Source organism: Malus sylvestris, chromosome 4 (genome assembly GCF_916048215.2).
Source record: "Malus sylvestris chromosome 4, drMalSylv7.2, whole genome shotgun sequence".
NCBI classification, from domain to species: Eukaryota; Viridiplantae; Streptophyta; class Magnoliopsida; order Rosales; family Rosaceae; genus Malus; species Malus sylvestris.
Window position 1 is genome coordinate 5561562 of NC_062263.1, and position 12500 is coordinate 5574061.

Genomic DNA, 12500 nt, shown 5'->3' on the forward strand with positions numbered 1-12500 from the left:
TTCTCTCTCTCTCTCCATCTCATTTTTCTAAAAATATGTGTTCATACACACAAAGTATGTAGACAAATACTAGTATTAATTAAATTAATCGTCTTCGTCAACCAAAAAAAGTGAAAAATATTTTTGTCTTCTATCATAACAAAAAAGTTAAGGATAGTAACATAATTTCACAAAACAAAATTTTGTTGTTTTTTGTTTAAGTCTCACTAACATATGATTTTATCATTTCTAATTTAAAAAAAATAAAAAACATACCTCTCCTCCTACTTATACATTCTCTCTCAGTCTCTTCCTCTCTTCTTCAATTTTAAACACAAAAGTAAAAAAAGTTCACACTTTATGTGTAGGCTTATGCTAGTTAACTCCGAAAAAAGTCATCATGCACTTTTCTGTTTTTATTTTATTTTATTTTATCAAGTAGGAATAATTTCTTTGAAGCATCGATCATAATTTCCGACTTTCGTAACGAGAGCATTATTTCAGATGAACCGAAGCTCAAATGAGCAAAAGACTTGGCAAACACAAAATGTATTGAACCAAATTGGTATCCTATGTGTGAAAAATGCAAAACTGTCTCCCTCTCCCAATTTTTTTTTGTGGGGCTAAGGAACCATGTGCGCATCACTTTCTTATTCATCCTGTTTTGTCACATGCATTGTATCCCCACCATTCATTCCCTGTGCTTTCACCACACTAGAGGGTCATTCTGCTAAGTGGGATCGGTTGTATAAATTCTCCAACGTCATGGCACTCAGTTTTGTATTAAGTCTTCTGTTAGCTCCAAATACTCTATATCTTTTCTTACAGTCTCTTTCAAAGTCTTCCTAAATTTTCCTCTACCTCTTTTGCCCTAAGCCTGCGCTTCATAGTCATATCTTCTAAGCAGAGCATCTGTAGATTTTTGGCCACTAGTACTACATGCTACTCATATTACTTTTTACATGTAAGTAGAAAGCCTTAAGTTTGACTCTTGCAAATAACAAGTTTGACATGATAGTTGACTCAGTGTGCGACTTAGCACAATCTATTTTCTTACAATTAATATTGTTGTATGAAAAAAAAAAAAACCCAACAGAAATCTAAGGACACCATCCTATCCCCAAAAGAAATTCACCATTCCATTTCTTCCGCATAATCCTAGCCCACACAGCTAGCACCTAACCCTTTCAATCCTTCATTCCTTCCCCACCACTTCCACTACATACCAAAAACACATTCATACCATTCATCACTCCTCCATCTAACAATTCCAGCAAGCCACCTACCTTTTTTATTATTAGGCAGACAATTTTAAAACATCTTTTTCTTTTCCCCTTTTCCTTTTGTGATTAATTGGTTGAGTTCTTATAAAAGCTCATTGATATATTCTCTTGTGCATCTTTATTAAACACTTTAAGGTTATGTATAAAGCCAACTTTCTATCACTTAGTCACAAAGGCATGATTAGTTAATCCAAATTCTAAAGGAAATACATCATGTGAGCATTTACATGCATATATACGAGGGACTAGCTAATCCCACCTTCAAATGCGTCATTTACAAATATTTTTATATGTCTTTGTAATGCTCTATATATGGTGCTTTTCCAAGTCCCTCATATTCAACATTTTGTAATCATTTTCTTTATACTTTTTGGCACTCGATCCCACGACTTTAAAATCCATTACCCAAACATAGACTACCCACTTTAATTATTTAGTCAGTTTAGATGCCAAAACCCAATTATTTGAGTATATGAATCAGATTCCCAAGTCCTGCTTACTTGTCAACCAAAAAAAAAAAAATGAAGGGTAAACAAAATAGTCTAGCATGCAGTACTATGATACGACTGTTGTTAGATTGTAAATCTAAATTATTGATTGATATGACAACATAAACAGTTTATGTTATGAGTATGTGAATCTCAATTATTGATTTTTTTTAATTACAACATAATTTCTGGTAATTGAAGTGATCAATATATGGAATGTGTGTCTACACTTAGGAATGTAGATTGTAGAGTGAACTAATTAAGAGTTGGAAACACGAACAAGAATGAGGGGGTCTCTCTTTATTCGTCTAGTCATCATGAAAATGCTACAAAAGAAGAGCTGCTATTACGTACATATCCAACAAATTGTGTCCTCCAAACTTCATCACCCTCCTCTCACAAATCATCATAACACGGAGCTCCAAAATCATAAAAAACAATCAACCCAAAAAAAAATTATTAAGAAAAAAAGTAAAGAAATGTTTGAAAGAAGAAATAAGGACAACAAAGAATACACATGATGATGATGATATACTAGCTCTAGTCTACATAAATTTCAAACGAACGAGGGCCTTTTTGTAATTAAACAAGTAGTGCAAGTCCACCCAAGAATGCCACCAAGGCCATGCTACTTCCATGCACAAAAGAACCTGAGTTTGGAGTGGATCCGACGGGAGTTGGGGTTGGTGTCTGTGCAATGGAGGTTCCTGGTGGAGCTGTAGGGGATCCTGGCATGGCCGGTGCAGGTGGCGAGCTCGAAGATGACCCTGGGCTTGGACTTGATGGGACTTCAGTAGGGGAAGCCGCCATTGGAGGCGGCATAGCTGGGGTTTTTGGAGCACCCGCTGGGCTGACTCCAGGAGGGGAAGCCGCCATTGGAGGCGGCATAACTGGGGTGGTGGGAGGAGGAGTTTCCATGGTCATGGGCGGTGGTGTCATCATAGGCGGTGGTGTCATCATAGACATTGGCGATGGTGCCATCATAGCCGTCGGCGGCGGTGCCATCATAGTCATCGGCGGCGGTGCCATGGTGGTGGGCGTTGAAGGGGCGGAATATGTCGGTGCTGAGGATGGCCCTTGAGCAATGGACAATGCTACAACAGCAAGTGACACTGTGAGGAAAAGCATGGCACGTGTGAGGGCCATGGCTTTGTGATAGCTGAGAGCCACAGAGAGGGAGAGTTAGGGTTTGGCTGAGGAAGAGGTGAGACAGAGTGAGTGACTGAGTGGGAATTATGTGAGGAATAGGGGTTGGAGATATATAGAGTAAAGGAGTAATATAGAATCCTTTTAGTGGCAAGCATTTGAGTGCTTAGAATTTCATGCTATAAGGGCAGCTGGTTGACACCTACACATGGAGAATGACTTTTTTGTTTTTTTGGTGGTTTGGCCCATATTCTACAAAGCGAATCGATTTGATTTTGTAGCTAAAATAAGTATTTCGTTTAATAATTATCTCGTTTTTATTTTTTATTTTTGATGTTAGAAATAGAAGAAAAATATTAAGGAAATTGAGGAATATAAAATGATGAAAATAATTCATATGATTCTTTTCAGTTTTTATTTTGTATTTCATTACATAACACTACTTTCGCCTTTCCCCATTTCTCATTTCTTCAACATGTTTTTCCTTTATTTATTACACAAAATATGAAAACCAAATAACGAATAGGTATCATACGTAATGTACTCTTATAGTTTAGGGCGTATTCAAGTATGGTACAACAATGTACGTACGTTACAAGTTATTTTGACAAGATACAATATATTCTTAGAGTTAGAAGAGTCAAACCATTAAAATCTACGTGTTGTAGTCGGTGTTAAGTTAGAATACCGCTTAAATAAAAAGAAATATTGAATCACTTTGGCATGCTTCCTTTACTCAACAGGGAAATACTTTTCCCAGAAGTACGTTAAATAAAGGGAACTTTAACGAAAAGCACCTGGTACTGTTCACTTTAATGAAAAACCACATTTTTACACTAAAAAGTCAATTCTGGTACTATTCACTTTACCCTTTATTTTGTCCTTATCATTAAAACTCAAAGTTTTCAAGTCATTTTCATTAGCTATCCTTTAAATAAATAAAAGCATGAAAGTGCTATGCATCTACCTGTGGCAGGAACAATTTTTCATGACAGATGATAAAGAAAAAGACTGCAGACAGAGAGAGGAAGCTGCACAAGGGTTTTCTAGTGGACGTTGATTGTATTAATTTTTTTTTTCATTTTTTTAAATTTGTTTCCACTTATTAGTAGGGTGACCCTAAAATCATAAGTATTTTCGGCATACTTAAAAATCTCTATTTAGCGCTGCTTCTGTCACATTTAAGTGTTAAGGGACCGACTACCTCTTTGATTAATTTTTAGATGTTTGAAAAATTAAGAAAATGCGTTTAGACCTAGTTAGACGTTGCCTAACTCGTCTAGACCTGTCTATGCAACCGTCTAAGTCGCGACTATTACTTAGACAAAAAATTGATAACTTTCATTTTACATTTATTTTTTTAATAAAATGTAATAGACTTACTGAATACTTGGATAAACACTCATTATATGTTTGTTCCCCATGTTTTCGATATGTTCTAATACTTTATAATTTATATGTCATTTTATTTTACAATTTATGTATCCTAATACAATTATGTGTTTTTTTTAAGAATAAATAGACACTTATTTATATGATATATAATAAATTTTCTTAAATATGCCTAGTCCATCTAGGCTCCCACCTAACTGCCTAAGCTCAGGCGCTAAACTCCAACATATCACCTGACTCTTATCTTCTTTTAGAACCTTGATCTTGGAGACTTCGTCTGTATTTCTTTGCACAACTGAAAGACTTGCTCGGTTGCACGTAGGGTATCCTAACCTTTGTCCCACCGGAGAAATTTTTCATTGTGACCGAAATAAGGGTGGTACACCATGTGTTCTAATATAAGTGGTGAGAAATTTTATATTTTAAGTTATTAACTTTTTAACACACATATCCTACCATTTGTACAATGACACGTGGTATAACATCACGTGTTCCAGTTACATTGAAAAATCTCTCGTCCCACCGAATTGCCACGGGAATCACAGTGACAAAAGCAGCACACCAACATACAATAATTATAATATTAGGAAACCCTACAGTTTAGCGGAATTGATTGATGATTAGTTACAGTATCTACTCAACCTGCAATAAGCTCGCAACTATTCAATCCTGGATGCGTATAAATCAAATTATGTTATGTTATAAAATGTTATGTTGTCATAATACCAAAGTTGTTATTTAAGTTTTACCAAAAAAAAAGTTGTTATTTAAGTAAATATGTGTATGTCTCAATTTACTTGACAAAATAATGTCTGCATTAGTTAATCAACCCTATTTCAAGGGTTTTTTTTGTTGGCTTTTTGCATGTAAGCATTTCGTAACTTTAGGAAAAAAACGTTTCAAACTGAATATAAGTTTTAAGTAGTAATTGATCTTAGTTGGAGAAAGAAAAACCCCAATTGACTTTGTTGGTGAGAAAATACTCTACAACTAAGAATCAGTTAAACAACGACAAGTGGAGATGATGGGGTTTTGACATTTTGTTCTCCAATTATATTCTTAAAGTAGTAACTTTACTAACAGTTGTCCGGTTGTTTTTTTTCTTCTAGTTTGCTATTTTTACTCTTTATCCTATCTCTTAGACCTGACAATTTCTTACATGATTCGTTAACACGACATATAAACAACACGAAAATAACAAATTTCGGGTCGACACGAAAAGAACCCGTTAATAACGGGTCCTTAACAGGTTTACACGAGGTGACACGCGAGTAACCTGTTTCACCATGTTAAGAAAATTGTTATTTTGATGATTTTAAATTTTTTAAACTACAAAAAACTTACTATATATGTCACATCCTGGCCCGGGTTCCACCACATCCCGGACTCGTTCCACCACCGTAACACGATATTATCCGCTTTGGGCTTACCATTCCCTCACGGTTTTGTTTTTTGGAACTCACGAGCAACTTCCCAATGGATCACCCATTCTGGGAGTGCTCTGGCCTCCTTCTCGATTAACTTCGGAGTTCCTACGGAACCCGAAGCCAATGAGCTCCAAAAAGGCCTCGTGCTAGGTAGGGATGTGAATATACATTTAAGGATCACTCCCCTGGGCGATGTGGGATGTTACAATCCACCCCCCTTAGGGGGCCGACGTCCTCGTCGGCACACTTCCGCCCAAGGATAGGCTCTGATACCATTGTCACATCTCGGTCCGGGTTCCACCACATCCCGGGCCCGTTCCACCACCGTAACACGATATTGTCCACTTTGGGCTTACCATTCCCTCACGGTTTTGTTTTTGAGAACTCACTAGCAACTTCCTAGTGGGTCACCCATCCTGAGAGTGCTCTGGCCTCCTTCTCGCTTAACTTCGGAGTTCCTACGGAACTCAAAGCCAATGAGCTCCCAAAAGGCCTCGACCTAGGTAAGGATGAGAATATACATTTAAGGATCACTCCCCTAGGCGATGTGGGATGTTACAATATAATACAATAGTCATAGTGTATCTGTATATATTGTTTATCAAATATGCGTTATTGTATTATTATTCCTTTTAAATTTAAAAAATTCAAGTTTTGTTTATTTATTTATTTTTATAGTGTAATATAGACAAGGAGCAAGTTTAAAAATTATAAAATACATTAATAATAAAAATATCAAGTAATTTAAAAGTACTGAACACATTAAAAAATAATAATAATTAATTTACGAGTGCGAAAAAAATGTGAAAAAATAGGCAAATTCTCGTGATTGAATCATATATGCTTTGAGGATGGGTACATAGCGTTTGAATTTTTAGAACCATACACACCCTCATGAATATTAGGGAGTTCAAAATAAATAAAATTCATAATCATTAATGTACAAGTCTGAAAATGTGAAAACATGTACAAACTCTCGTGATTACATCCTCAACTTTGAAATGCAACTCTCTTCATTTTGCAGATCCTTGAACATTTGATATTTTGTAATAATGTAGTAATGTTTTTTCATTAGGCTATTATTTTGGGTATGTAAAACTTGAAAGACAAATGTTTTTTTTTTAATGTTTTGAAGTAATATTTATTGTGACAATGTGGTATGCATATACTAATTTAGTATTATGTTTTCCATTTTTTTGGATCAAATTATGTTTTTCATTTCATTATTTATTGGTTTAAAATATATTTTCCTTAACGGGTAACAGGTCGGGTCATGTACCTGATAATATTAACGGTTTGATTTTGGATCGGGATATATTACATGTTTACTTTAACGGGTGTTACACGACACGACCTGTTAAGATATCGGGTATGTCACGAAAACGACACGAACACATAAACCACGACACGAATGCCAGGTCTACTATCCCTTCTTTCCATTCTCTCACTTTTCTCATTTTAAATTGTTTTTTATTCAAAATTGTTCTTGAGTTTGTCCGCTGTAAATTAGTTTGGTTATTTCGTGAAAGGTCTGTCAATATCCTCGTTAAATTATCACATCAACGACCACGTGACCATCTTTTTAAGGGTATTTTTGTCAAACCAACCATTCCACTTAACGAGTATATTGACATATTTTTCATAGAATGACCAAAAAGATTTACGCTTGACTAACTCAGGGACAACTTCTATCAATTTTCATTGTCAATGACCATAGTGAGTAATGTGAATCTCAGGGATCATTTTGACCAAAAAACCTTTAAATTAGGTCTCCTATTTTCAACTTTGGAGAGCTTTATCTTAGCATAGACAGGCTTATATCAACGACCAAAATTCATAATCGTTGAATTTAGTCATTAAATCATTAACTAAAAATTCAATGACAATTGATCTACGTCTATAACCAGTTTATTCTAAAATTTTCACCCATAATATATTGTCTTACAAGCAGTAAAAATCATTCACATGTTTACAAACTTTTTCTTGGTGATGATTGCCATGGGAGCTTTATCACCTGTACACACCAAAACCCGTCCACTTGCTCCACCTTTGCCCCAGTTGTAGCCATGAAGGAGAGGTTGCAAGTACAGTGATATGTGGTTACAATTTTTGCCCCAAGAACCAAGTCACCGGTCACTAGATATGTAGCCGTAGACCTTGTGATGCAATGCCTCTAGCTAGCAGGTTTGTTTGTGTGTTCGAGCGAGTGGAAGGTGAAAATAGGTAGGAACTTTGTCACTGTGAAACATGATGAGCGGGAGGTATTATCTAGTTAGAACATTCTTTAGATTTAGACCCTTGCAACTCTTATTCCCTAGATAAAAACCCACCTAATTCTAAACATTCAAATAAAACCCAAATTTGAAAAAGATTACCAAGTAAAAAAGTAATTGATCTATTATTACAAAATATTTACAAATTGTGCCACAATATTCAAATCAAATCAATACATTTTATTACTCACCTTAATTATAATGAACAAATAATTATTACACATACTGTTACCCCTAACATATATATACATACATACATACATATACATATATATAGACACACATACGTCAAAAGTATATAGTACTACTATAAGTTCAATATATATATAATTTACCAATATGTACTACTATACGTCTTACCTATATATGTAAATTTATGATTAGCAAATAATATATATTTTATAGGTAAATTAATAATGAATCAAATAACATTTTTTATTTTTCTAGGTAACTTACTGTTCATATATTATTACATATATTTGACACATTTTATTATTATAAGATATGTACAAATAATAGGTAAATTAACTTCGAATCAAATAACCTTGCTTTATTTTGTAAGTAAATTAATTTTGAATCAAATAGCATTCTTTTGTTATGTAGGTATTTTATTTTGTATGTATCAATATCATATATATATATTTCACACATTTTATTATGTAGGTAAATTATTATTCTTTTTAAGCAATTTGACATTTTAAAATTTTAATAGTAGGTGCACTATTTGAATAAAATGTTTTTATTTTTTGTAGGTCAATTATTTTACATGAATTTTACATATATCAGGCATTTATACATATATATATATATATATATATGTATGTGTATGTGAAATAATTTATCTACATTAATATGTAAAATATAATTTTATTGACTTAATTAAGCATGTATAATAACATATATTAGACATGTTTTATGTTATTATATATTAGGCAATGAATTTATAACGTTAGTGGTTTTTTTTTTTTTTTTGTAAAATCATTAATTCTTCCTTACAATCTTCATGACATTAATTATGTACATCAAACATCCAAATAGGGTTTATCAATAAAAATTTTTTCAAATAGGGGTATTTTAGGCATTCGGAAATTTAAATGTGTGAAGTCAAACATAATTAATGAATTTGTTGATGTGGAATCTAGTCAATGAGTTTTATTCGAGTAAAAAATCTATGTTGGGTTTTATATAGAGAAAATTAAGTTTTAAGGGCTAAAGTTATATTTTCAGTTTAAATTACAACAAAATAAACAAACACTTGTGCCACGTTTTATGTTCTAACTAAACAATTCCGATCGCACGACCAGAAAATCCTAAGTTTTGCTCTTAAAAAAAAGGTGTTGAAAATTGAATTTTGTGCTTTGGATTTCTAGATGGAAATTCAAAGCACCAAAATGTGGTGCCAGCGGCTACATACAGCCTGCAGAAATAGTTCCATGCCTTCTTCCTGACATGCTATCAATAACTTTCTATCAAAACAATCCCGACTTTTCCACACAAATCGTTGGAATAATTCCGGTATTAATGTACATAAGTAAATGCAGAATTATCAGTTGGAGGTTTTTGTCGCACAGACGTACATGCGTATATACGTATGCTTATTGCCCATATTATTTAAATTAATACAATGATTTTCTCTATCTCTATCGCCCAAGATAGAGATTGATGGTTATGTCTGAGTTGGAGCTTTTTGAATCGACGTATTTGTTTTTTTGTTACTACATTATGGGAACCGTAATATATATACACATATATTAAAGGGAACTAGCTAGTGGGTTCACCATGACAGTCCACCATTTCGAGGGCCAAAAAGACTCACAGATGCATTTTAATTTCCTCCTGGCCACGACCGCATGATTCCTTAGCACTAAAAATCGAACCTAGAACAAGCCGTACAAAATACAGATCTGAAATTCGTCTCTAACCATTGAGCCACCTCATGGTGATTTAAATAGAAGGTTGATGACCACATCTAAATTATGACATTAATGGCTTAATACAACATTAGCTAGAAAATTATATATGGATTTTCTTAGTGATCTTAAAAGGAAATTATGAAAACCAAATACTAAATATTAATAAAAGACCAGATTTTATTTAGGTATTTTATTTATTTGTGTGTGTGTGAAGCCAAAACCCCTAGTTACTAGGCCTCCATAAATGGTATTCACTTTTTAGATTTGTATTCATTAGGGCACACAAAGATTCGGACAGGCATCACACAATGCTCTCAAAGATACGATTTTTTATAGGTTCTTTGCTACCTCACAATTTAATGCTAATTTTCGTGTCAATATTATAAAACATTCTATAAAAAACATGAGGTGGGAGAGAATCCACAAAAAAATCTCACTTTTGAGAGAGATCCCCTAACATTCCTCAAGATTGTATGTGTTTTTGTTTTGAACTTTTCAGCTAAATGCAGGGTTTGTAGCATCTATTTATATATCTTGATGTCAAGATACTTTTGTGCTGCCCATTATTTTGAGCCAAATGGAGGGTTTGTAGCATTTGTGTCATCACCAATGTTAGGACCACAGAGTAGAGAACATATTCATGAAGAAAGGGGGATACAAATATTACTGCCCAAACAAAACACTGCCCATCTCTAGATTCTTAAGAAAAGGGGAAAATCTTGCACTGTAGGATTACTTGTCTGATTTTATTGCATTTAAAAATTTAAGAGGTATTTATCGATTTGCCCCCTAAACTTGTATAAATGTGTCAATTTCCCCCTTAAACTTTATTTTTAGTCGATTCCTCCCCAAACTTTTATAATTAGCCAATTTCCCTCATGAACTTTAACTTTAGCCGATTACCCCCCTAAGATATTATAAATAGCCAATTTACCCCCCTAGCGTTAGATTTTAAATTTTTCATTCTTTTTGCTCCAATACATTGTCCTGTGTTGTCCGTGTAATCAAAATGGATGGAAAATTGAATGGATGAAATTTTTTAAAATCTAGCGTTAGGAGAGAAATTGGCTATTTATAAAAGTTCAAGGGGTAATCGGTTAAAATTAAAGTTCAAGGAGGAATTGGCTAATTATAAAAGTTCAAAGGGGTAATTGGCTAAAATTAAAGTTCAGGGGAAAATTGGCACCTTTATACAAGTTAGGGGACAAATCGACAAATATGCCAAAATTTAATGTGAATATTTTTGTTTTCTACTATAACATTTCCACAGCAGTTTTACAGAGCTACAGCATCAACAAATATGGAATGGAACCAAAGGAATGAAACTGCGCTTCGAGCAAATGTTGATTGGTATAAAACCAAAGTTGTAAACCTACAAACATAAAACTAAACACAGTTCACTTTGTTGGATCAAGACGGTAAATCAAAGTCTTCACCCGAAAAAGAAGTTGAGAAAGATAGATTTATATATTCACCAATAGCCGTAAACATGTTCACCTGGTCCCTCAATGACAATGGACCTACTTGGGAGAGCAATTTCTGAAGGCATTCAGTTGTGACTGTACTGATGCTTTGGTTTCGTTTTGTAAACGGCCAAAAGAAAATTGCTTTTGAAGGTCACAAATTGCCACTTACATGTTGAGCTTGAATTTATCAACGTAATGAAGCTTGTTTTTCTTTCACGATTTCCATCATACGATGAAGCTTCTGTTGGGGAAAAACTTAGAGTACACAACTCTAACACAAGTGTTGGAGAGACAGCACAAGTAAACAAATTACTTGTATTACACACACAAAATATTACAACACTCACAAGGACACAACTTTAGAAGCAATGACACTCACTCACTTTCTAGAGACAAACTCTAGATCACTCACACTCCTACAAGACTATTCTTGCTTCTCACTCACACTTGGTTGCCTACTACTTCTTGCTTGGTTGATTACATAGCACCACACCCATATTTATAGGTGTGATCAACCGACTTTCCTAATTGCCTAACCGACTTGGGCTTTAATAATTGTCTTTCTAGTCATTTCTACAACTTCCCACCGACATGCTTGCTAGAGCTTTCTAGCAAAATCCCAAGTATAATTCATCTAGAACATCAAGACTTCATAATGGGCTGGACTTTAAGTTATGGGCTGGTGTTGTATTTTTAACACTCCCCCTCAACACCAACTCATTCTTTTCTCCATGTTGAATTGATGACGAAACTTTTCGAACTTGCCAGTACTCAAACCTTTTGTGAACAAGTCTGCAATTTGATCATCTGTATTGATCTGTCTCATCTCAATCTTTTCTTGCAAGACCTTCTCTCTAATGAAATGATAATGTACCTCCACATGTTTAGTTCTTGCATGAAAAACTGGATTTTCCGCCAAGCGAATTGCCGATTTGTTATCACAGTACAATGGTACTTGATAATCTACTAGTTGATGTAGATCACTCATCAACTATACCAGCCATGCATTCTCTTGAGCTGCCATTGCTGCTGCTCTATACTCTGCTTCTATGGTTGACAAAGACACCGTTGGTTGTCTCTTGCTACACCAAGAAATTGTTCCGGAACTAAGCTTAAACACATACCCAGTTGTT

General features: G+C 34.3%; 2 protein-coding genes and 1 long non-coding RNA gene across 3 annotated transcripts in view; 1 reads left to right on the forward strand and 2 right to left on the reverse strand.

Moving 5' to 3' along the window:
- Positions 1–2375: 2375 nt before the first annotated feature.
- On the forward strand, positions 2376–2831 carry LOC126619725 (glycine-rich cell wall structural protein-like). The gene has a single exon (XM_050288141.1). The coding sequence runs from the start codon at positions 2376–2378 to the stop codon at positions 2829–2831; it is 456 nt and encodes a 151-aa protein (XP_050144098.1).
- An 8289-nt stretch (positions 2832–11120) lies between these two features.
- Positions 11121–12089, reverse strand: LOC126619382 (uncharacterized). The gene is made up of 2 exons (XR_007622039.1): positions 11399–12089; positions 11121–11273 (listed from the first exon to the last, which is right to left on the reverse strand). It is a non-coding gene; the product is annotated as an uncharacterized LOC126619382 (long non-coding RNA).
- A 269-nt stretch (positions 12090–12358) lies between these two features.
- LOC126619726 (secreted RxLR effector protein 161-like) overlaps positions 12359–12500 on the reverse strand; it is a 447-nt gene continuing 305 nt past the window's right edge. The window contains exon 1 of the mRNA XM_050288142.1: positions 12359–12500. This exon is cut by the window's right edge and continues 305 nt beyond it. Within this exon, the coding sequence (XP_050144099.1) occupies positions 12359–12500 (142 nt within the window).

What these genes read in the sequence shown, in the direction of transcription:
- LOC126619725 (XM_050288141.1), top strand. Translation starts at nt 2,376, where the DNA reads ATGCTACTTCCATGCACAAAAGAACCTGAGTTTGGAGTGGATCCGACG.